The sequence below is a fragment of the Dipodomys merriami genome, unplaced genomic scaffold, assembly GCF_024711535.1.
Source record: "Dipodomys merriami isolate MVZ:Mamm:240054 unplaced genomic scaffold, mDipMer1.0.p SCAF_11, whole genome shotgun sequence".
Lineage (NCBI taxonomy): Eukaryota > Metazoa > Chordata > Mammalia > Rodentia > Heteromyidae > Dipodomys > Dipodomys merriami.
The window spans coordinates 40,714,682-40,740,861 of record NW_027202382.1 but is presented as its reverse complement, the minus strand read 5'-3'; the positions used below and the strand labels follow the sequence as shown (position 1 = coordinate 40,740,861).

The 26,180-nt window shown below is 43.2% G+C and overlaps 1 protein-coding gene across 8 annotated transcripts in view; it reads right to left on the bottom strand.

Annotated features, from left to right (window-relative positions):
• Gapvd1 (GTPase activating protein and VPS9 domains 1) overlaps positions 1 to 26,180 on the bottom strand; it is a 102,340-nt gene that overhangs the window by 34,477 nt on the left and 41,683 nt on the right. For 5 of the 8 annotated variants that reach the window (XM_070013577.1, XM_070013600.1, XM_070013568.1 and 2 more), the window contains 5 exons: positions 25,913 to 26,073; positions 23,832 to 23,961; positions 20,343 to 20,468; positions 17,586 to 17,759; positions 7,228 to 7,368 (listed from right to left, as the gene is read on the bottom strand). In XM_070013577.1, the coding sequence (XP_069869678.1) occupies positions 7,228 to 7,368; positions 17,586 to 17,759; positions 20,343 to 20,468; positions 23,832 to 23,961; positions 25,913 to 26,073 (732 nt within the window). The remainder of the gene's footprint in view (positions 1 to 7,227; positions 7,369 to 17,585; positions 17,760 to 20,342; positions 20,469 to 23,831; positions 23,962 to 25,912; positions 26,074 to 26,180) is intronic. The other 3 variants (XM_070013586.1, XM_070013623.1, XM_070013608.1) reach the window with 1 other exon arrangement.

Sequence of the window (26,180 nt, the reverse complement as noted above, 5' to 3'; positions counted from 1 at the left end):
TTGTTTCGTTGAGATAAAACATTTTATTTAGCCGGGCGCTGGTGGCTCATGCCTGTAATCCTAGCTACTCAGGAGGCTGAGATCTGAGGATCGCGGTTCAAAGCCAGCCCGGGCAGGAGAGACCGTGAGACTCCTATCTCCAATAAACCACCAGAAAACCGGAAGTGGTGCTGTAGCTCAAGTGGTAGAGCGCTCGCCTTGAGCTGAAGAGCTGAGGGACAGCGCTCAGGCCCAGAGTTCAAGCCCCACGACCGACAAAAAAAAAAAAAAAAAAAAAAAAACATTTATTATTTCTTTTTTTTTTTCCCCAGTACTAGGGTTTAAACACTGGTCCTATGCGTGTTAGTTAGGCAGGTGCCCTAAGGATTGAGCCCCACTCCAGCCTTATTTTCTGCTGCTAATTTTTGTGATAGGATCTCACTTTCTGCTCAGGTACATGTTTGGCATGACTTATCTATGGTAGCTTCCTGGGAACTAGAATAACAGGTACATGCCACCTGGTCCAGAGAAATGAGGTCTTGACAACTTTTTTTCTAGCCTGACTTGAAACTGATCTGCCAGATCTCTACTTTCCAACTGCTGGTATTACAGATGCAAGCTATCATGTCCAATCTCTACTTTTTCTTTTTTTGTGCTGTCTGGGCCTGGACACTGTTCCAGAGCTCTTTTGCTCAAGGCTAGAGCTCTATAACTTGAGCTATAGCTCTACTTCTGGCCTTTTTGGTGGTTAACTGGAGAGTAGAGTCTCATAAACTTTCCTGCCTGGGCTGGCTTTGATTCACAATCCTTAGATCTTAGCCTCCTGAGTAGATAGGACTACAGGTGTGTGCCACTGGTGCCCTGCTTACTTAGCTTTTTTTTTTTTTTTTTTGGTTGGTCGTGGGGCTTGAACTCTGGGCTTGGGTGCTGTCCCTCGGCTCTTCAGCTCAAGGCAAGCACTCTACCATTTGAGCCACAGTGCCACTGCTGGTTTTCTAGTGGTTTATTGGAGGTAAGAGTCTTATGGTAATACAGATGTCACCCCCTTTTGTAGCTTTGACAATTTGAATTAGATTTCAAATAAAATCTGAACAGAAAAGCAAAAAAAAAAAAAAAAAAAAAAGAGTCTTATGGACTTTCCTGCCCGGGCTGGCTTTGAACCGCGATCCTCAGATCTCAGCCTCCTGAGTAGCTAGAATTACAGGCATGAGCCACCGGCACCCGGCTACTTAGCTATTCTTAAACCAAATAAATCAGAAAATAATTAAGATATGTAATTAATTATATTTGCATTTAGATAGTTGACATTTACTTGAAAGCAAAGATCTGTCTTCATGAGCAGAAAAAAAAAAGAGTAGACATAAGAAAAAATTAAGTACAAGGCTGGGAAGGTGGCTCAGTGGTAGAGCACTTGCCTTGCATGCTCGAGGCCCTGGGTTCGATTCCTCAGCACCACATAAGAAAAAAGCCGGAAGTGGCACTGTGGCTCAAGTGGTAGAGTGCTAGCCTTGAGCTGAAGAGCTGAGGGACAGCGCCCAGGCCCAGAGTTCCGGACCCACGACCAGACCCCCCCCCCAAAAAAAGAAAAAATTAAGTACAGCTGGGAATGTGGCTTAGTGATAGAATGCTTGCCTAACATGCATGATTCCTCAGTATCCCATAAACAGAAAAGGATGGAAGTGGCACTGTTGCTCAAGTGGTAGAGTATTAGCCTTAAGCAAAAGAAGCTCAGGGACAGTGCATAAGCCCTGAGTTCAAGCCCTGAAAGGTTAAAGTACTTGAGGCAGTGATCATTTGTTGCTTGTTTCAGAGCAGAGCAACACGTGGTGCTAAACCACCTGGTTGTGTGCCTTTATAAGACCTGCAAATCCTTAGCTTGGGGCTCTCCTCCTGGGCTCCACTGTGTCAGAGTATAGGACGAGGCCCGAGCTGCAGCCCGTTTAAATAAAACAGCTGTAGAGTCTGACTCTCAGTGGTCTTCTTGGTGGGGGTCCTGCAACCTTGGCATAACATATTAGTGGGGGCTCATCCGGGATCCCCCCAAAGACCCCCGAGAACTCAGACTCCAAATGTAAAACTCTGTTACTTTGTCTTGTCCTGTTATTTGTCTGTTTTACTTTCATTTTCCCTTGTGACGACAGCCGCTCCGATTTGTAAAGGGTTGTTGAAGCGGCCGCGCTTACACAACAACCCTGGAGGAACTGGGAGACATCCCATATCTTCTTGTGGGGTGGGGGTAACCCTGCCGTGTGAAGCAGGGGTCCTTGGAACCCTGCCGTGTGGGGTAGGGGTCCTGGGAACCCCGCCGTGTGAATTGTGGGTCGGGGGTCTGTTCGGTGTTGGGCCGGAACTGACCACTGTGGGTCTGATCCTTCTGCTGTGGGGTGTGGGTGTCCCATTACAGGAGTCAGCGGACCAATTCCGGAGATCTCCACTTAGTAAGCTTTTCTTCCTAACTGTCAGGCATGCATGTGTTTTGTTTGTACTGTTTGTTCTTTGGACTGTACGACTGACAGGACTGGAAAGCATGGGCACCACTCCATCTAGCCCCCTAGACTTACAAAAAGAAACTAAGAAAGAGGAAAAGAAATTGTACCCTTGGTTTTTCAGGGAGATAACTTGGAAGAAGAAATGTTTCCTCCCCCATACTCCCCTTCCCAGGTTCCTTCTGCAGAGCCTGAGAATGATCAAGAGGAGGAGGGAGCTATAGAACCAGCAGCCAAACCCTAGACACCTGCCCTTAAAGTGTCTGAGGGGCTAGTTACTCGACGATGCCGTGGGATCAGCCCCACTTCTAAGTGCAGCTGTTTTTCCCTTACGCGCCGTAGGTCCTGTGGATGCAGATGGTCAACAGCAACTCCAATATTGGCTATTTTCTACCAGTGATCTATACAATTGGCACACCCAAAATGACCCCTTTTCTGAGAAACCCCAGGATTTAATTCGTTTGCTATTCTCTTATCAGCCTACTTGGGATGATTGCAGTCAGCTTTTACAGGTCCTTTTTACCACTGAAGAGAGAGACCGTATCTGAGAGGTGGCCCGGAAACATATCCCTGGCCCCACAGTAGCGCCCATCACAGATCCTGCCCTGATCGCTGCCTATTTTCCTGAGATCCGACCAACATGGGACTACAATACGGTTGAAGGTAGAGAGCGACTCCTCGTCTACTGCCAGGCTCTGTTGGCAGGTCTCAAGGTGGTGGCTCACCAACCTACTAATATGGCCAAAGTTTATGATGTTAGACAGGGAGGAAGTGAAAGTCCGGCAGCATATCTTGAGCGGCTCATGGACGCTTTTAGTCAATGTACCCCATATGATCTTGAGACCCAGGAGTTGGCTCAGATGATTATGTTTGCCTATATAAATCAAGCTGCACCAGACATAAAGTGAAAGTTGCAGGGTCTAGACAGACTTGGTGAGAAGTCTATTAGGGATCTAGTAGCCATGGCAGAAAAGGTTTACAATAAGAGAAAGACAGAGAAGCAAAGACAGGAAAGGAAGGACAGAGAACGTGAAATTGAGCATGAAAAGAGGGACCGGGCCAAGGAAAAGAGGCCAGACTTGTTGGACTCGCCACTATTGCATGCCGAGCATACTTGGTTCACAGATGGCAGCAGTTTCATTCGAGATAGAAAAAAGGTACATGGGCGCAGCAGTCACCATGGACACTGAGATAGTGTGGGCAGAAGCAGCACTCCCCCCAAGAACATCTGCACAGAGCAGAACTAATGGCACTAACAAAAGCCCTACAAATGGGAAAAGGGAAGAGACTAAACATGAACACCGACAGTCAGTATGCTTTTGCCACCGTGCATGTCCATGGAGCCATTTACCAAGAGAGAGGGCTGCTGACAGCTGAGGGAAAGACTATTAAAAACAAGAAATTTTAAGCCTCATCCGGGCCATATGGGAACCAGCAAATATTGCCATTATGCACTGCCCTGGCCATCAAAAGGGAACTGATTCTATAACCAAAGGAAATAACTTGGCGGATCAGGCAGCTAAGGAGGCGGCCCTCCAGCCCAGAGGAAGTACTGACTCTAGTAGACCCAGGGCCATGAGCTTTGCCTCCTGAGCCTCAGTACTCCCAAGAAGACTTGAAATGGATAAAGAAAATTCCCATGGCCTATAAACCCCTGGGCAGAGAAGGAAACAAAGACTGGTGGAAAACTGGTGAGGGGAAACTTATCTTGCCACAAAGATTGGGCAAGGGGATTCTGGTTTTTTTTTTTTTTTTTTTGGGGGGGGGGTCTGGTCATAGGGCCTGAACTCTGTCTGGGCCTGGGTTCTGTCCCTCAGCTCTTCAGCTCAAGGCTAGACCTCTACCACTTGAGCCACAGCGCCACTTCCAGCTTTTTTCTTTTTGCTTATGTGGTTCTGGGGAATCAAACGCAGGGCCTCAGGCATGCAAGGCAAGCGCTCTACCATTGAGCCACCTTCCCAGCCCAAGGGCAAGGGGATTCTTAAGAGAATCCATCGGGTCTCTCACATGGGAACCTGAAGAATGCAGGACTTGCTCCGACACTCAGAAGTGAAAATTAGGCAAGGAAATCAACTCATTGAGGACATTGTTAAAAATTGTAAAGACTGTCAGCTCACCAATGCCCCCAATCAACCGGTTACAAAAGGAGCTCGCCTCCATGGAGATAGGCCAGGTGTGTATTGGGAAGTAGACTTCACAGAAATTAAAAATGGAAAATTTGGATATAAGTATTTGCTAGTTTTTTGTAGACACCTTTTCAGTATGGGTTGAAGCCTACCCAACAAAGCATGAAACCGCGAACGTCGTGGCTAAGAAGATCCTGGAAGAAATCCTACCCAGGTATGGCTTCCCATCTACCATCAGGTCAGACAATGGACCGGCCTTCATCTCAAAAGTAAGTCAGGGAATAGCCGCGGCACTGGGGACGGATTGGCACTATGCTTATAGACCCCAGAGTTCAGGGCAGGTAGAAAGAATGAATTGGACTCTAAAAGAGACCTTAACTGAATTGGCCTTGGAGACTGGCGCAGACTAGGTATCGCTCCTTCCTTTTGCCCTGTTTAGAGTAAGAAATTCACCCTATCAGCTTGGCTTTACTCCTTCTGAAATAATGTATGGACACCCTCCACCATTTTCCCTAGCCTTCAGACTGAATTGCTTGCTGATTTGGATGATACTGAATTTCTGTGTAAGCTTGACTATTTACAGCTGGTACATAGAGTATGTGGCCCCAGCTTAGAGCATTATATGATTCTGCTTCTATCCCTACCCCCCATTTGTTTAAACCAGGGGACTGGGTGTTTGTTCAAAGGCACAACTTGAGATCTCTGGAACCACGGTGGAAGGGACCTTACATGGTGCTACTGGCTACACCCTTAAGGTAGACGGCATTGCTGCTTGGATCCACTGCTCCACGCCAGACCAGCTGACCCCTTTGCCCTGGACAACTGTGGGGAAACATGGGAAGTCTCCAAGCATCCTACCCAAACACTCTGCATACGCCTCAAGAAAAGAAAAATGGACTAATTGTTATTGGTATACCCATTCAAGATCAAGAGCTGTTGGAGTTTAGTTTTGGGCCAGAGCCATAAGATTGTGGCTCAGGACCATAAGTCAAGGGGGGAATGAAAGGTTAAAGTACTTGAGGCAGTGATCATTTGTTGCTTGTTTCAGAGCAGAGCAACACGTGGTGCTAAACCACCTGGTTGTGTGCCTTTATAAGACCTGCAAATCCTTAGCTCGGGGCTCTCCTCCTGGGCTCCACTGTGTCGGAGTGTAGGACAAGGCCCGAACTGCAGCCCTTTTAAATAAAACAGCTGTAGAGTCTGACTCTCGGTGGTTTTCTTGGTGGGGGTCTGGGGGCCCCAGACCATAAAAACCAAAAAAACAGAAACATTTTACATACAAAAACACTACACATATAAATCCTCAGGACTACGGTCCAATTTCTTTTCTTTTCTCCTCCCCAACCCAAGTACTAGGGACTAGCAAACTTTACTTTCAGTCCTTTGGTCTACCATGATTTGAGATAGGCTTGGCCTTGTACTTGTAAAATTCTCCACCTGTGGCAAAGTATCAAATTTCAATGTACTCCAAAAACATTAATTTTTTAGAGTTTTCATTAGAGATAAATCAAACCTCACTTGTTGGGAAGTCAACTACTCTGTGTCTAAGCAATGTTGTTACTCCTAGCTTTCCTATCTTGAGAAGAGTTGGTACTCAAAGACCCACTCAGGACCGAAATGAGTTCGAAAAAATTGCTGCCACACTGAACTGTCAGAGAACATCTTCCATCCTAAGTTTTTGCCATCCAACACTAGTGCGTGCGTGCGTGCGTGCGTGCGTGCGTGCGTGCGTGCGTGCGTGCGTGCGTGTGTGTGTGTGTGTGTGCAGATACTGAGGCTTGTACTCAGGACCTTTGTATCTGGCTTGGCATTTTTGTTCAAAGCTACCAACTGAGCCACATCTCCATTTCCTGAATTTTTTTTTAATGACTAGAAAATGGTCCAATTTTCCATCTAATTCTTATCAATGTGATTGTCTCACATTTGTCAAATGTATTTAAGCTAGATGTGGTTTACACACCTATAATCCCAACAGTTGGGAGGATGAGGCAGGAGGATGATGAATTTGAGGCTAGTCTGAGCTAAAGTGAAAACACATAGCTAAACTAAACAAATGGCACAGGTGCTAATGGCTCATGCCTACAAGGCTAGCTACTAAGGAGGCTGACACCTGAGGATCGAGGTTCAAAGCCAGCTGGGATAGAAAACTCTGTGAGAGTAATCTCCAATAAACCACACACAAAAAAGAGGTGGAGCTGAGGCTCAAGTGGTGGAGTGCCAGCTTAAACAAAAAAAGCTAAGAGACAGCACCCAAGCCCTAAGTTCAAGCCCCAGTACCAGCACAAAATTAAAAAAATGCTCTGAATAAGATGTGCATAGTATAGAAATTAGGAGCCAGGAATTGGTACTTCACTCAATAATCCAAGCTACTCAGGAGGCTGAGATCTGAGGATGAGGTTTGAAGCCAGTGAAGCAACATATCCATAACTCATATCTCTCTGATTAGCCAGCAAAAAGCCAGAAATAGAGCTGTGGCTCAGGTGGTAAAGTGGCAGCCCAAGCAAAGGAGCTAACAGACAGCATCCAGGCCAGAGCCTGAGTTCAAGCCCCAGTACCAAGAGGGAGGGGAGGGAGAGAGGAGAGAAAGATAAAGATTTCTGAACAAATAAAAAAGCATATGATGACAGCACACTAACCTGAGTCACTTGGTAATACCTCTACACTCCAAGCTTCGCTTGTTGTTTCTGATATGGTAGAACCTGTGCAGGGGTCAAGAAGCACTGACCCAGAACCTGGGAGGCACAGTAAACTGCCCAACATGTTCTCTGCTGCTGCACCTGTAAAGAAGTAGGGAGCAAAGTGTTAACAAGTATCTGATGGATGGAGCAGTGATGGTGGAGGAAGGCTAAACAATAAGTAAGCTGACAAAATCTTTTCTGTACCACAAGAAAGACACCAAAGTGAGAATTATAATTACAACCTAGCACACACAAATGTGCAATGGCATATTTCCTTTTTATCAAGTTCTTCTGCTCACTTTTGACTGTCCATTAAAAAACATAAACATGGGGGAGTGGGGAGGCTGGGAAGGGATGTGAAGGGTAAACCAAAGGAGGAGGGTGCAATGCTTGGTAAGAAATGTACGCATTATCCTGCCCATGTAATTGTAACCCCTCTGTACAGTATGTTCACAAATAAAATTAAATTAAATTTAAAAAAAAACATACACACACAAGCATGCATACACATGCACACACACACATTTTTGGATTGAGTTATTTCAACTGGCCTCCATTTTGGTTTTTTCAATATATTTTACATGTTCTCCTGGAATCATTCTAAAACTGTAGTCCTACAGGATTACAAACATTAGAGAAACTTAACCATATACTGGCCAATTATGTTTTCTTCTGGATCATTAGCCACATATCCAAAGCAATAAGACATAATTGCAAGAGAATACACTCTCCTTCATAGTACTCACTCTCCTGCAAATACAGCTAATTGCTCAAATACAGCTTACTGCCAAAACCAATACTTTGGCATCTGGCATAAAATAATACAAAACCAAATAAGAGATCTATTTTACATTACTCAAAAATACAAACAGAAAGAGCTAAGCATTATTGTATGACTGAATTAAGAACACTGAAGTATCAATCAAGATGCATTGTACTCATAATCAGACTTGTGGAATTCAAAAAAAATTTTTTTTTTGGGTCCGGTCGTGGGGCCTGAACTCTGGGTCTGGGCGCTGTCCCTCAGCAATTCAGCTCAAGGCTAGCGCTCTACCACTTGAACCGCAGTGCCACTTACAGCTTTTTTCTTTTTGCTTATGTGGTATTGAGGAATCGAACCCAGGGCCTCATGCATGCAAGGCAAGCACTCTACCACTGAGTCACCTTCCCAGCCCTCAAAATTTTTTGTACAATTACTTTAAAACACACACACACACACAAGCCAGGCACTGGTGGCTCATGCCTGTATTCCTAGCTACTCAGGAGGCTAACATCTGAGGATCGTGCTTCAGAGTCCATGAGAGGGGGGACCAAGATGGCGACGGGGCAGTAGGAAAACGCCACAGCTCTCCCCAACCAAAAAGAGAGTTCGAGTTCCAACGCTTAATCGCCCCAAGAGACCGACAACAACAAAAAGACGAACACTCAGAGAAAAACCGGAGGTGGAAAATAACAAAAAAAGAGAGGAAAAGAAGAATTTCAGAACAGAGAAGAGTGAAGACCCCTCCCCCAACCTTTACTGGCCGCGCGGCAGTGCCAAGCCGCGGCCAGCCGGCCCGGCGGGGGCTGCGGGAACCCCAGAGACACAGGGAGCCGCCTGCAGATCACCCGCGCAGAAGCCGCCTGAGGTACCGGTTTGCAGAACAACTGATCGCCAGGAACAGAGAAACCTACCAGCCGGGAGTCTCCACGAGGATCCCACCCCCACCCCTCACTCTCCACCCGAGCAGAGAGGCTCCATCCCGCCAAAGCTGCCAGGCACCGGCAGCGCAACAAAGGGACCTGTCTGCAGACACCCCCCCTCCCCCCCCCCCCCCCCCCCCCCCCGCGCAGAAGCCGCCTTAGACACTAGACCCGTCCGGTCCCAGAGGCACAGGGGGCTGCCTGCAGATCACCCGCGCAGAAGCCGCCTAAGGCACCTGCGCCAGACCCACCGGATCTCTACAACCCGCGAAGAAGCCGCCTGAGCGTGGACACGGTGGACCCGACAGCTTCGATAGAGGCAGAGACAGAAAAGAATCACACAGAGTCACCACCGCCCAGCCCAGCCCGCAACCACCCCAACTGAACTCAGATTGCAACAACAACTGACGACCTACACCACACAGAAACAACCAGCTCCAGGGTGAATACCCCATAGGGGACAGTGTATCCCTCAAGGGAGACCAGAGCTGGAGGGAATCCCCAGACCCTGACCTAGACTCCCTACCCCAACACCCGGACCACAAGACCCACTAAAACTGGGAACTGTTCGAGAGCTCCACCAGCCCGTGGAGCACACTCCGCTGGCCAGGCTAGAGCAAGAGTGCCCCTGGAAGGGAGCTTAAATGCCCAATCCAGGAACAGCACCCCTGGGTCAAGACTACCAACAGTAGAAGAAATTTGAACTGTGTGCTCCAGGCTGCATAACCTAGGTGGTATACACATCAGCACAGGCCTAACGAGTGCGCTCCAGGCTGGGGCCGGAACCAGGCCCGGGGATCCGGCGCCTGAACAACACAACCAACTCCTCTCAACTGAAGTAAAAAGCTGAGCATACGCCTCAACAGAGGGGAGAAAATCAGGAAACAGCACTCCCCGGGAAGCATGCCTGTGACAACAAAAGACCTGGAGGCCCAGGACAAGAGAAGCCCAAACCCCACCAAAACTCCACCCACATACCCTAGGCTGGAAATTGGGCAACACAGGCTGCCAGCACCTGATAGAAAGCAGGAGCTCAGGCTGATAAGACGGCTCAGCAGTAGAGTGATAGTCTTGGATGTATGAGGCCCTGGATCTGATTCCTCAGCATCACAAAAGCAAAAAGGGTCAGAAGTGGTGCTGTGGCTCAAATGGTAGGGTGCCAGCCTTGAGCTGAAGAGCTGAGGGACAGCACCCAAACCTAGAGTTCAAGCCCACAACCAGCCCAAAATAAACAAACAAACAAAAACACATCAGGAGCCCATAGCAGACTCCAGTATTTGGGAGAGTGCATCCAGAGCATCTGATCTTCCCAAGAGCACCCGTAGGAGCAAACACAAGTAAGTCTAGGCTGCTCAACCCTTCCAAAGGCGGGAATTGCCAGCAATCTACAGCAGAGAGCTGAGAATCCTAAGTAGGTCAGAATAGCAGCTGGAAATAGGCTCCCAACAGAACCCAGATCAGGCACAGACTCTCTCTACCAATACAGAATCAGCAACCAAGCAAAGACAGACACACCAAAACAAAATTACAGAGCAGTCTCCTGAACCCCCATGCGAAAATCACAGAGAAAAATCACAAGATTTACCACCACCCAGGACAGCAAGCTCACCTCAAAAGCCAGCAGCCATGCAGGGGAGAGCCACAGTGGGAGCAAAGCAGGAATGGAAGACAAAAGCTACATCCAAGGGTTGCTGGAGGCAATGACTCAAGAAATAAAGCGAGAAATTGATCAGAAATTGAAAGAGCACAAGGATGAACTATCCAAAGAGATACAGGATATCAAACAAAAGTTGGATGCAAAAATAGAAGCTGCACAAACCTCAGTAAGAAGTGAGATAAACGCCAAATTAGAGGTAATACATACTGAGATCAGTACTCTGAGAACCAACATTGAATCCATAAAGGGATCCATTTCCTCCACGCAAACCACAATAGAAGCCACGGTCAACAGAGTGAATGAAATGGAAGGTAGAGTGTCAGATACAGAAGACAGAATACACCAACTGGACCAAAAAGTGACAGATATGGAAAAATCACTCAAATTAAACCAAAGGGAAATTCAAGAGCAAGCAGATAATGCCAAGAAATTTAACCTTCGCATAATCGGAGTGGACGAAGGTGAGGAATTCCAGAGCAAGGGAATGCAACATCTATTTAACAAGATAATCAATGAAAATTTTCCCCACCTCAAAAACGACCATCTTAACTACATTACAGAAGCTTATAGAACACCCAACAAGCAAGATCCCAGGAGAAACACTTCTAGACACATTATAGTAAAAATGATAGATCTGAATAATAAGGAAACAATCCTGCATGCAGCAAAAATGAAGAAGGAGCTATCCTACACCGGGAAAAAAAAATTAGAATCACTGCAGATCTCTCCACACAAACAATGAATGCAAGAAAAGCCTGGGAAAGCACCATACGAGCCCTGAAAGCCAATAACTGCCAACCCAGACTGATATATCCGGCAAAGCTAGCATTCACATTTGATGGAGAACTGAAAACTTTTAATAGCAAAGAAAAACTAAATGAATACATAAACATTAAGCCAGCATTACAAAGAATTCTAAGAGGGGGGACACAACCTGAAGAAAGCAACCAGGAACTGGGACCTGCCCCAAACAGGCATTACTCAAAGTCTAACTGAGCAAGCACAGGAGGAAAGGAAAGAAGAAAAACTTAGGAAAACGGAATGGCAGGGACAACAATGCATCTCTCTATACTTCCTCTTAATATAAATGGGCTGAATTCGCCAATTAAAAGAAAACGAACTGAGGACTGGATCAGAAAACAAGACCCATCCATCTGTTGCCTTCAGGAGACCCACCTCTCAACAAAACATACAAACAAACTCAGAGTGAAGGGGTGGAAAAGGATCTACCAATCAAATGCCCCCAGTAAGAAAGCAGGTGTAGCTATCCTGATATCTGACAAAATAAACTTTTCATTAAAATCAGTACAGAAAGACAAGGACGGACACTACATATTAATAAAGGGAACAATCCAAGAGGAGGATATAACCATCATCAACTTATATGCCCCAAATATTGGTGTACCCAGATATGTTAAACAAATGCTCTCAAACTTACAGAATAAAATTGATCCCAATACGATAATACTAGGAGACTTTAACACACCACTCTCACCAAAGGACAGGTCTACCAACCAGAGGATTGGCAAAGAAGCTACCGAATTAAGTGAGGCCATACTTCAAGCGGAATTAACTGACATCTACCGAGTATTTCACCCTAAAACACAGTACACATTCTTCTCAGCAGCTCATGGAACTTTCTCCAAAATAGGCCATATCATAGTTCATGCAAGGAACTTAAGCAAATACAAAGGGATTGACATAATCCCCTGTATCCTATCTGACCACAGTGGAATCAAGCTAGCTCTCAATAACAAAGCATACCGCAGAAATTTCTCTAATACATGGAAATTGAACAGCACACTCCTTAACAATGCCTGGGTAACGGAAGAGATCAGAGAAGAAATAAAGCATTTCCTACAACTCAATAAAAATGAAAACACCTCACAAAGAAACTTGTGGGACACGAGGGGCAAATTTATTGCCCTCAGTGCCCACATCAAGAGAATGGAGACAGACCAAGTAAATAATCTCATGTTGCAACTAAAACAGCTAGAAAAACAAGAAAAAATGGGACCTAAAGTTGCTAGACGAAGCCAGATAACCAAATTAAGAGCAGAGATTAACCAATTAGAAAATCAGAAAACCATAACCAAAATAAACCAAACAAAAAGCTGGTTCTTTGAAAAAATAAACAAAATTGATGGCCCATTGGCTAGATTAATTAAAAAAAGAAGAGAGGAAACCCATATTAATAGGATTAGGGATGCCACGGGAAACATCACAACACGTACCCAAGATATCCAAACAATTCTAACAGACTACTTTCAAAAGCTATACTCCCTAAAGGAAGAAAATCTGGCAGAAATGGATGCATTTTTAGAGAAATACAAGTTGCCCAAACTGAGCAAAGAAGAAGTTAACCAATTAAATAAGCTAATATCCTATAACGAGATACAGGAAGCTATCAAAAGTCTTCCAACAAAAAAAAGCCCAGGACCAGATGGATTCACAGCAGAATTCTATAAGACCTTTAAACAAGAACTAATACCCATACTCCTCAAGCTCTTCAGAGAAACAGAGAAGGAGGGAGCTATCCCAAACTCATTCTACGAAGCCAATATCACACTCATCCCCAAACCAGGCAAAGACCTAACCAAAAAGGAGAATTACAGGCCAATTTCCTTGATGAACACAGATGCAAAGATCCTTAACAAGATTCTAGCTAACAGAATCCAGAAACACATAAAAAAATTATACACTATGACCAGGTAGGCTTCATCCCAGAGACACAGGGATGGTTTAACATACGTAAGTCAATAAATGCAATACAACATATCAACAGAGCCAAGGTCAAGAATCACATGATTATCGCCACAGATGCAGAAAAAGCCTTTGATAAAATTCAACATTCATTCATGCTAAAAGCTCTGGAGAAAATAGGAATAGAAGGAACATTTCTAAAAACAATAAAAGCCATTTATGATAGACCAATAGCCAAGATTATACTTAAAGGGGAAAAGCTACAACCAATTCTCCTAAAATCAGGAACAAGGCAAGGATGCCCACTGTCTCCACTCCTCTTCAATATAGTCCTGGAACCCTTAGCCAGGGCAATAAGGCAAGAAAAAGACATTAAAGGGATCCGCATAGGGAAAGAAGAAGTTGAACTATCCCTTTTGCAGACGACATGATACTATACCTTCACGATCCCAAAAACTCCATCCCCAAACTCTTAGAAATCATAAATCACTTCGGCAAAATAGCAGGATACAAAATAAACCCACAAAAATCAGTTGCCTTACTATATATACACTGACAATGTACAAGAAGAGAGGGAAATAAAGGGAGCAACCCCATTCACAATAACCTCCCAAAAAATAAAATATTTAGGAATTAACCTAACCAAAGATGTAAAAGAACTATTTAATGAAAACTATAAAAAGTTAAAGAAAGAAATTGCAGAAGACACTAGGAAATGGAAAGACCTCCCATGCTCCTGGGTAGGCCGACTTAATATAGTAAAGATGGTAATACTTCCAAAACGAATATACAAATTCAATGCAATTCCTATTAAAATCCCAATGATGTACATCACTGAAATACAGAAAACAGTCCAAAAATTCATATGGAACAACAAAAGACCTAGAATAGCCAAAACAATTCTAGGGGATAAAGACAATATGGGAGGGCTATCCATGCCGAACTTCAAACTCTACTACAGAGCTATAATAACAAAGACAGCATGGTACTGGCACAAAAACAGACCCGAAGACCAATGGAACAGAATAGAAGATCCAGAAATAAATCCACAGGCCTACAGCCAGCTGATATTCGACAAAGGAGCCAAAGACATACAATGGAAGAAACACAGCCTCTTCAACCACTGGTGCTGGGAAAACTGGGCAGCCACATGCAGAAAACTAAAAGTGGACCCCAGCCTATCACCATGCACCAACATCAACTCAAAATGGATTAAAGACCTTAACATTAAACCTGAAGAGTCCCAGGATCACAACAAGTTGGAGAGAGACTCAACAAATGGGACTACCTTAAAATAAAATGCTTCTGCAAAGCTAAATCTATCGCAACTAAGCTAGAAAGACAACCAACTAATTGGGAAAAAATATTTACCAGCAATATATCAGACAAGGGGTTAACATCCTGTATATACAGAGAACTCAAGAAAACGAATCCCTCCCAAACCTAACAAACCAATTACTAAATGGGCAAGGGAACTAAAGAGGGACTTCTCAAATGAAGAAATAAAAATGGCAAAGAAACACATGAGGAAATGTTCATCATCCCTGGTGGTGAAGGAAATGCAAATATAGACAACCCTGAGATACCACCTTACCCCAGTCAGAATGTCCCACATCCACAAATCAGCCAACGACAAATGCTGGAGGGGATGTGGAGAAAGAGGAACCCTATTACACTGCTGGTGGGAATGTACACTTATACAACCACTTTGGAAAGCAGTCTGGAGGGTCCTCAGAAAGCTAAAGATTGACCTCCCTTACGACCCAGTCATACCACTTCTAGGCATCTACCCTGAACAACAGGAACCAATATACAAGGACACGTGCACCTCCATGTTTATTGCAGCACTGTTCAAAATAGCTAGGATATGGAAACAACCCAGATGCCCCACCACAGATGAATGGATCCAAAAATTGTGGTATCTATACACAATGGAATATTATGCAGCCATTAGAAATGACAAAATAATGGCATTTGTAGGGAAATGGATGGAGCTAGAAGGAATCATGTTGAGCGAGGTAAGCCAAGAATGAAGAGACAAACGGTACATGGTCTCCCTGATAAGTGGATGCTAAATCCAAAATGTTAGGTGATACGACAAAACTAACAGGACTTAAGAAACAAAGAACTCCCACTCATCTGGTTGAACCACTACTAAATATCCCCACGCTGCTGATCACATATATGGTGTATAACATGTGAACACCGTTATATGTTACAGACTGTGATAGACAATGTGGTCCAGGAAAGTTAGAATGAACTTGTGACTTTAAATGAGCATCATTATTCCACAATACTGTGAAATTCGGGAAATTATGTAATCACTTAATCACAATAAAAAAAAAAAAAAAAGAACCTCGGGGAAGAGAGGGAGAGAGATGATAGGGGGAAAACAATGGAGGGGGTAACAATGTTCAAGAGGAAGTGTACTCATTACCCACTCGTAACTGTAACCCTCTGTATAGTATCTTTACAATAAAGCCAAAAAAATAATAATAATAAGAGTCCATGAGACTCTTTTTGTTGTTGTTGGTTGTGGAGCTTGAACTATGGGCCTGAATGCTGTTTTCTCTATGAGACTCATTATCTCCAATTAACCACCAGAAAAACTGGAAGTGGTACTGTGGCTCAAGGGGTAGAGCACTAGCTTTGAAGAGTTGAGGGACAGCACCCAGGCCCAGAGTTCAAGCCCCATGACCAACAAAAAAAGTAAAAGAAATCCTCCCTTCTACAGCTAATATATGCTAATTTAAAAAAACACAAAACACTTTCCCCCTTTCTTTTCAAAGGATACCTCTTTGGAACAGAATAAATGCAGAAGTAAGTTCATTTTAGTAGGTTTCATTTTATTAGAGCTTCAACTCGGGGCCTGGATGTTGTCCCTCAGCTTTTTCACTCAAAGATTGACACTTACTTGAGCCCTGCCTCAAGCCCTTTTCTTTTTTTTAGTAGGTTCTTGCACTTATGCCTGGGCTGGCCTGGACCACAATCCACCTACTTTTGCTTCCTGTATAATTGGGGTGACTGGCATGAACTACCTAGGCTTTTTTTGGTCAGTCATGGGGCTTGAACTCTGGGCCTGGGCACTGTCCTTCAGCTCTTCAGCTCAAATTGAGTGCTCAACCACTTGAGCCACAGTGCTACTTCCGGTTTTCTGATGGTTTATTGGAGATTAAGAGTCTCATGGACTTTCCTGCTTGGGCTGGCTTTGAACTGCAATCCTCAAATCTCAGCCTCCTGAGCAACTAAGATTACAAGCGTGAGCCACTGGTGCCCAGCTTTTTTTTTAAATTTCTTGATGCCAATACTGGGACTTAAACTTAGGGCTTACATGTTGTCTCTTAGTATTTTCACTCAAAGCTGGCATTCTACCAGCTAAGCCACAACTCTATTTCCAGCTTTTTGGTAGTTCATTAAAGACAAGAATACACAGATTTTCGGCCCAGGCTGGCTTTGAACAATTCTCAGAGCTCAGCCTCCTGAGAAGCTAGGATTACAGGAGTGAGCCACCAGCAGCTAGCTCATTTTATTGCTATCTAGTGGTGGTGCTAGGGATGGAACACAGAGCCCCCCAAATGCTAGGCAAATGCTCTACCACTGCGCTACATCTTCAGCCTTCATTTTTAAGAACTTAATTATCATATTATTCCCAAAGATTTTATGGTTATTATCTGCACAAACTTTCATTTTAAAGTAAGGTGCTGCCGGGCGCTGGTGGCTCACGCCTGTAATCCTAGCTACTCAGGAGGCTGAGATCTGAGGATCGCGGTTCAAAGCCAGCCCGGGCAGGAGAGACCGTGAGACTCCTATCTCCAATAAACCACCAGAAAACCGGAAGTGGCGCTGTAGCTCAAGTGGTAGAGCGCTCGCCTTGAGCTGAAGAGCTGAGGGACAGCGCCCAGGCCCAGAGTTCAAGCCCCACGACCGACAAAAAAAAAACAAAAAAACAAATAAAGTAAGGTACTTACTATCAAGTGGAGAATATTTTAATCATAGACCGAGAGTACACACTATGCCATGAAAACAAGACTTGACAAGAGGTAATTAGAAAGTTTTGAGTTTTCTCTTTTTTTGCAGTATTAGAATTGGGGAAACTACACTTAGAAAGAGTATCCAGTGTCCTGTACCATATAGTTTTCAAAGTTTCCCAGTCAGGTGGTCACCCATACCACCCTCCATCTATCCGAAGAATAACACTCTCTCTCATGAAGGATAGGAAGACATAAAACTACATCTATCTATCTTCCAGACACACTGAATGGACATCAGTTACCTGCAATTTCTTGTAAGCGATCTTCCTCAATGTTAGGGTCAAAGTCACTTCCCAGGACATCTGTACTCCAGGTCTCACTCACTGTTTCTGATATGTCTCTATCATCTGTTAGACCCATCATGTCACGAATCTCAAACTTCCTTAGCTTATCATCAAGATTATCTTGCGTGGTAGCTATCAAAAACAAAATTAAACACTTAAAAATTTTTATCATCACTAAGCTTGTAGTTTCATTCTAGATCTAAAGACCAGCCTGCTCCCCAATGGCCAACTCACCTCTAGCTAAAATTAGAGAGATCCCTACCTTATCTACTATTGTTTGTATGTGTGAGTTAGCCCAGTCCAAATTAGAATGAATTAACTCACCCAGACTTCAGAGCAAGTGTTTTGGGTAGTTTACTGTGCCACATTATTATGGTGGTAATCAGCTAATAAACCCATACTATAAATGTTTTAGACTTGACATGGACAACTCTGGTCTGCATTCTAAAGTTTTCATTCCATTCTAGATCAAGTTATGTGAATTCACTTTTTGTTGTTAATGTTTTTGTTTTTCGTTTGGTGTTGGGGACTAAAAGTAGAGTTTCATACCAACTCCCTATGCATATTATATATTTTAGGTTTTTCTGGTCAGTCGTGGTGCTTGAACTCTGGGCCCGGGCGCTGTCCCTCAGCTCTTCAGCTCAAGGCGAGCGCTCTACCACTTGAGCTACAGTGTCACTTACGGTTTTCTGGTGGTTTATTGGAGATAAGAGTTTCACGGACTTTCTTGCCCGGGCTGGCTTTGAACTGTGATCCTCAGATCTGCCACCGGTGCCCGGCTTTGTATTTTGGTATTTTTGAGACAGGGTCTCATTATGTAATCCAGGCTGGCATCAAACTCACAACACAGTACTTCAGCTTCCATCCAAAAGTGCTGAGATAACAAGCTATGTGCCCAGGCCTCAATTCACTTTCTAGTGAATTGAGTGAAAATAAAGACTGCCAATCATCTACATTCGAATCACCCAAAAGTCTCTTCAAAGAAGTGCTATTTATTTAACTTGTCATAAACATCTGTCATAAACACATTATTTCAGGTTTCTATGTTATTTGCAGCAAATAATTATAACTGTTACTGATTATGAAACATAGCAGTATTTTTATTCAAGCCATACATATTCTAATAGGAGTATTGGGGGTGGGGGTGGGGCGGCAGGTAGTCCTGGGGCTTGAACTCAGGGCCTAGGCACTATCCCTGAGCTTCTTTTGCTTAAGGCTTAGACACTATCCCTGAGCTTCTTTTAGCAGTCTACCACTTGAGCCACAGCACCACTTCTGGCTTTTTCTGTTTATGTGGTACTGAGGAATGGAACCCAGGGCTTCATGCATACTAGGCAAGCACTCTACCACTAAGCCACATTCCCAGCCCATAGGAGTATTCTTATCTTTCTAAAAATGGACTGAGCAAGCTATCTAGAAATAGGACTTCTTCAAGTAATTCTCAGGCACCTTAAGTCTAACAATCATTCCTTCACACTCTATTTGCAGCAATCTGTCCTAAACTTGATTCTCTGAAATAAATCTGGAAATGTTTCCAATTTATCATCTTAAAGCACAAGAGGCTATCATCCTCAACCACTCATCTAACATTATCTTGGCTTGCTATAAAGCTGACTTCCTTCAGTCTGTAACAGGTATCATCCACTTTACCATCGTCACCCACCTGTCTCCTCTGTACTACCTGATTAAGTACTATGGTCTCCACTTCTATTTCTCATATACTTGCCTTGCACTTACAATGATCTATCTCCAACTTCTGCCTATACAACGGCTAGTGTTTTCTTCCAGTAAGCTTTTGTCTGGCACTTACAACTATCAAAAAAAAACTAGGTTTTCTGATGCTGTGTTGTTTCAGTAGTATCGTCTAAATTCACGGTCTGTACATTTTCCAGACAGACATTCTACAACTCGATCCATGCCTACAGCTATTTTTTGCTTTAGTTATTTTTAAAATACGATCCAATGTTTATGTCCAGGCTCAGCTGGATCACAATCCTCCTATTTACTTTCCCAACATAGCTGGAATGACAAGTACATGTCACCTGGATCCAACTTTTTATTGGTTGATAGGAGGGGAGAGAGGTGTCTTATGAATTTTGCCCAGGCTAGCCTTAAACTATGATCCTCCTGATCTCTACCTTCTGAATAGCTAGGATAATAGTCATGAACAACTGCAGCTGGCCCAATATTCTTTTTTTTGGTCGGTCTTGTGCTTGAACTTAGGGCCTGGGAGCTGTCCCCGAGCTCTTTTTGCTCAAGGCTAGTGCTCTATCACTTTGAGTCACAGTGTCACTTCAGAGCCAAGATACTTTTAAATATTTGTATGCCCTTCCTTTCCTTCCCAAATTCTGTTTCTTGAAATCTGAGTAATCACTTTATCCTTTAAAAGTTACTAATTAAGAGGCCTAATGCTACAAAATTTAAAGGAACTTACACTATATGTAATTTAATACTTCACTCATCAATTAAACACTGTTGGGAGGTGACAGTAGGGTCTGAAGTTGGCCTGTATTGCTAGGCAAGCACTCTACCACTTGAGACATGCCTCAGCCCTCAAACACATTTATAAGGACTACTATAACACTAGAAGTAAATATATTCTATAACCAAATTAAGTTTATTTTTTTTACTGCAAATAGCCAACTTACATGTAAACACATTGCTTATCTTACAATAAGGCAAGTTTGGTATGTGTACAACTGTGCTCAACTTTACCTTGCTCATGTTCTAACAGTTGTAGAGCTTCAACTCCATTACTCCCAGAAGGTCCTGCTCCAAGTTCTGACACAGACTCTCCTTCCAGGTCTAGAGAAGACACCGAATTGGAGCGATTTGAAGGACCTAGAGAAATGTTTATTCCATGAGCAATCTTTTAAAAAAAATCACCTATAAGCCACAATGCCATTTTTCCTGCCTTGGAGAGATACTATAAACTGATTAAAAAGTCTTTGGGACATGTTTTGGGAGTAGGCAAAGGAGAGCAAAGGAATCGAGGGTGAACAAATGTAGTAGTTATATACAATGCACATTACATAAAAAATGAACTAGGTAACTTAAGGGTAAGGACAAGAGGGAGAAAATGGGAGAGAATGAAGGAAGCGGGTGACACTGACCAAGAAGCATTGTACTCATAACCTGACTTATGGACTTTGTATAACTACATATAATAATGAAATAAAGTTCTTTTGGATTTTTTTTTCTATTTTGTTAAGCTTATGAGAAAAGCACTCTTACTGTGAAGCCACGCCTCTAGCCCTAACTTGTTTGCTCATTATTTCTGAGATAAGGTCGCCTTTCCTGCTCAGGGGTGCACCTTGGTATGATCCACCACCTCTGTTAGGCTTTTTGGTAGCTAGGATAACAAGCAAGTGCCACTGTATCCAGTTCTTTGTTGAGAAGGGGTTTTCTTATGAACTTTTTTATGCCCAGAATGGCCTGACACTGTGACCCAATAATCTCCACCTTCCCAAAATTTAGGATTAAAGCTGTGAATCACCAGCATTCAGGGTTTTGGGGATTTTTTTTTTTTTTTGAGATGGGATCTTGCTATGTAGCCTAACCATGTCTTGAACCAAAGATTCTTCTGTTGTAGCCTCCTATGTATTGGGATTACAGGTGTGCACAACCACTTTTTCAATTTAAAAGTGCTTTCAATACTAAATTTATGCCTTAAAAATATACATGCCCTGGCCAGATGCTAGTGGCTCACAACTGTAATCCTAGCTACTCAGGACCCTGAGATTTGAGGACCGTGGTTTTGAATCCAGCCTGGGCAAGAAAGTCTGTGAGGCTCTTATCTCCAATTAATCCTGAGAAGATTGGAAGTGGAGCTGTGGCTCAAAGTGGCAAAGCACTAGCCTTGAGCAAAAGCACTGAGGGACAGCGCCCAAGCCAGAGTTCAAGCCCCACAACCTACACACACACACACACACGCACGCACGCACGCACGCACGCACGCACGCACGCACGCACGCACCAATTCTGAGACAGCAATTCTGCTTCTAGAAATGTATACTAGATAATAAAAACTAATATAAGACTAATGTAGAACTTATTAAGTATTATAAATATCTAAAAAGTAGAAGCAATCTACCTATTTATCACAGAAGAATGTTAAAATAGCTGAACACTGGTGGCTTATGCCTGTAATCCTAGCCACACAGGAGGCTGAGATCTGAGGATAGTGGTTCAAAGTCATCCCAGGCAGGGAAGTCTGTGAGAATGATCTCTAATAAACTACCAAAAAAGTCAGAAGTGGAGTTGTGGCTCAAAAGGTAGAGCATTAGCCTTGAGCAAAAGCAGCTCAGGGACAGAGCCCAGGCCTCAAGACCAACAAGCACAAAACAAAACAAAACAAAACAAAGAATGTTAAAATCAATTGATATGCCTATTCCAAGTTAAAGAAAATTGGGAAGGTGGTTTAGTGACAGAAGGCTTGCCTACCATGAATGAAGCCCTGGGTTCGATTCCTTAGTACTATATAAACAGAAAAAGCTGGAAGCAGTGCTGTAGCTCAAGTGGTAGAGTGCTAGCTTTTAGCAAAAGAAACTCAGGGACAGTGTCCAGGCCTTGAGCTCAAGCGGCATGACTGACAAATAAAAACAAAACAAAACAAAAACGTTATTTTCTTGGTACTGGTGGCTCACATCCTAACTACTAGGAGGCTAGGCTGAGAATCATAGTTCAGAGCCAGCCTGTAAGACTCTTTATCTTCAATGAACCACCAAAAAGCTGGAAGCTGACCTCTGCCTCAGGTGGTAAGACAAAAGCTTTGAGAAAAAAGCTAGAGGACAGTGCGCAGGCCCCAGTAGTGGCATAGAAACACAAAACCATGTTACTTAAAAATGTAAAACAGCCAGGCACCAGTGGCTCACGCCTGTAATCCTAGCTACTCAGGAGGCTGAGATCTGAGGATCACGGTTCAAAGCCAGCCCGGGCAGGAAAGTCCGTGAGACTCTTTTTTTTTTAATTTTTTAAATTTTTTATTTATTTTTTATTGTGAAAATACTGTACAGAGGGGTTACAATTACATGGGCAAGATAATGAGTACATTTCTTATCAAGCATTGTAGCCTCCTCCTTTGTTTCCCCTTCCCATCCCTCTGTGAGACTCTTATCTCCAATTAACCAACAGTAAACCAGAAGTGGCACTGTGGCTCAAGTGGTAGAACGCGTGCCTTGAGCTGAAGAGCGCAGGGATAGTGCCCAAGCCTAGAGTTCAAGCCCCACGACCGACCAAAAAAAAAAAGTAAAACTACAAGGGGAAGGAAATGGTATGTATATATTATTAAAACAAAAAGTTTAAACCTAATTCTGCTATAAGTAAGCTACAACATTAACTACTTTTAACATAATGGTGAAATTATAAACAATCACTTCTTTTCTATATTATCAAGAATGAATTATATTACTTTACATAGATTAGAGAAAAAGAATAACATTTATATTTACTTTTGTTTTGTTTTTGTCGGTCATGGGCCTGGACTCTGGGCCTGGGCGCTGTCCCTCAGCTCTTCAGCTCACGGCTAGCACTCTACCACTTGAGTCACAGCGCTACTTCTAGCTTTTTATGTAGTGCTGAGGAATCAAACCCAGGGCCTCATGCATGCAAGGCAAGCACTCTACCACTGAGCCACCTTCCTAGCCCTATATTTACTTTTAAATGTCATCAAACTTGAACTTTATTTTCATTGAAAAAAAAATTATCTCAAAATGTGGAATAATACATTTTCACTTTACAATCTTGGCTTAAAATTTTCTTGTTAATTCTTATTTCCATTGTACAGTGCTTCATGATGGTGTGTTTGAGTATATGAATAAAGGAATACAGAATATTCAAGGTATATACAATATTCTGATATACTAGTAAGTCCATTTTTTCCATTTGTACATGCATTACATCCTTCTAAAGGAGCTCTATAAGCTTTGGTATATATCAATACTGAGAAACAATGCTGCTATAAACAGAATGCTGGTATTCTATTTAAGTCTGAATGAAGACTTACATCTTCATTTTATATGACCAACAGCTTATTGTAATCTTAATTCTATTCAGGAAACAATCTTTACAGCCAACTGTTCAAACTCATTACAGGGAACTTTCATTATTCTGCTCAGTGAGAGGCACAGATGGCTTAATTATAATTTATAAGGCTCCTTTAAAGAACACAAAACAAAATATTACTTGAATCACATAACCCTTCACCTTCAGATATGCCTTCCAGATTATCACTGCAGAGGGAAAAGCGCAACGTTTTATCAGGTTTACCGTGGAGTTTGTTTTCATCAACAGGGACATCTCCTTGCCCTCCATCCGAAAGCTGCATATTTAGGACCTAAGAAATAAAATGTCAATTTTGGTTTATTACAAATGAAAGAGTAAAGTCTAAAAAAAGAAAACCCACAACAAATGCACACAACTTCTTTTAGATCACTCTTAAACAACAACTCCATTCATGAGATCTTTGAAGCATTAAACAGAATTCATGGGACACAAATGGATCAGCTGAGCCAACTGAAGCTATGTTGCCTTTCTGTTATCTACAGTGTTAAAGACAACAGGCTGGGAAGGTGGTTCAGTGGTAGAGTGCTTGCCTTGCATGCATGAGGCCCTGGGTTTGATTCCTCAGCACCACATAAGCAAAAAAAAAAAAAAGACAACAGGCAGACATAAGATTATAGGAATTGGTGTTTTTGTTTGTCTCTGTCATGTCATATGTGACCCCTGAAGACTCTGTTCTATTAGCTTTGTGGTCAGCAAATGATCTGGCAGATTTCTTTTTGTGGAGACAATCTTGCTATGTAGCCTACGCTGGCTGTAAACCTGCAATTCTTCTACCTTAGTATTGGGATTACAAACATGTTCTTCCATAACTGGCCATGGATTGGCAGATTTAGCTAGAAAACAAAGCATCCTTAAACCTTGCCAAGTTGCTACAGAGTAGCTCTGTGTTAGGGTACTTCTTCAACACTTAGCCAAGCAGTCTGCAACTTCAGTCTTCACTTGCTGATGTTTGTAGGCTTTTAAATATTTTTTTCTTTTTTTCAGTCATGGGGCTTGAACTCTGGGCTTGAGAACTGTCCCTTACCTCTTTCTTCGGCTCAAGGCTGGCACTCTACCACTTGATCCACAGTGTCACTTCTGTTTTTTGGGTGGTTTATTGGAGATAAGAGTCTCACGGACTTTCCTGCCTGGGCTGACTTTGAACGGAGATCCTCAGATTCAGCCTCCTGAGTAGCTAGGATTATAGATGTGAGCCACTGATGCCCAGCTGTAAACTTTTAAATTTTTTAGTGCTAGTACCAGAGGTTGCACTCAGGGTCTTGCTTGAAGTTTCACTCAACTTGCTCATGGCAATTGCTCTATCACTTGAGCCATGCCTCCAGCCTAGCCTTTTGCTGGTTGAGATGCAATCTAAACCATAATCTTTCAGGTCTTAGCCTCTTTTTTTTTTTGGGGGGGGGGGTCCAGTCATGGGACCTGAACTCTGGGCCTGGGCGCTGTCCCTCAGCAATTCAGCTCAAGGCTAGTGCTCTGCCACTTGAGCCACAGCACCACTTCCGGTTTTTTTCTTTTTGCTTATGTGGTGCTGAAGAATCGAACCCAGGGCCTCATGCATGCAAGGCAAGTGCTCTACCACTGAGCCACCTTCCCAGCCCCAGGTCTTAGCCTCTTGTATAGCTTGTATTACAATTATAAGCCATGGGCAGCTGACTTTGTAGGCTTAAGGTTTTTCTGAATACAGGATTTTTTTTTTTTTTTGAGTTGGGGGGGTGGTCCTGGGGCTTGAACTCAGGGCCTGGGCTCTGTCCTTCAACCTCTCTGTGCTCTCTGTGCTACCGCTCTACCACTTGAGCCACAGGACCACTTCCATTGTGGTTCAAAACCAGCTCCAGCAGAAAAGTCTAAGAGACTCTTATTTCCAATTAACCACCAGAAAACCAGAAGTGGAACTGTGGCTCAAACTGGTAGAGCACTATCCTTGAGCAGAAAAGCTCAGGGACAGTACTCAGGCCCTGAGTTCAAGCCCCATGGATGACCAAAAGAAAAAATAAATTAAAAAAAACTAGAAATAGGAATGTGGCTCAAGTAATTGGTTGTAAAAAACGTGAGATTCTAAGATCTGGAGTTCAAGCTCCAGTACTGGCATCAACAAAAAGAAGAAAATTTTGCCTTAGTTTCCTGTCTTAGCCTCTCAAGTTCCAAGATTATAGGCATGTGCTACCTCATCTGGTTTAAACTTTTTAACACAGAGTTGTAAGTTAAATGTAGTAATATATTCCTACCTCATTTTCTGACATCATCCCTGGAGTAAGCTGGGGACCTGTCCCTAAGGAAATGACCAACACCTCTTCTGGTTGTACTTCCTGGATAGTTTCTTGAGATGATCCTTCATGGTCCATATGTAGATCCACTAGCATATTACTGCGACTTCTGCTCCGAGTTGCTAACAAATTAAGAAAGAAATCAAAGAATTTAAACAAAAAAAAAAAAAATCAAAAGAAAATGGCACACTGAATTTTAAAAAATATTTTCCTTTAGTGTTGAATGTTT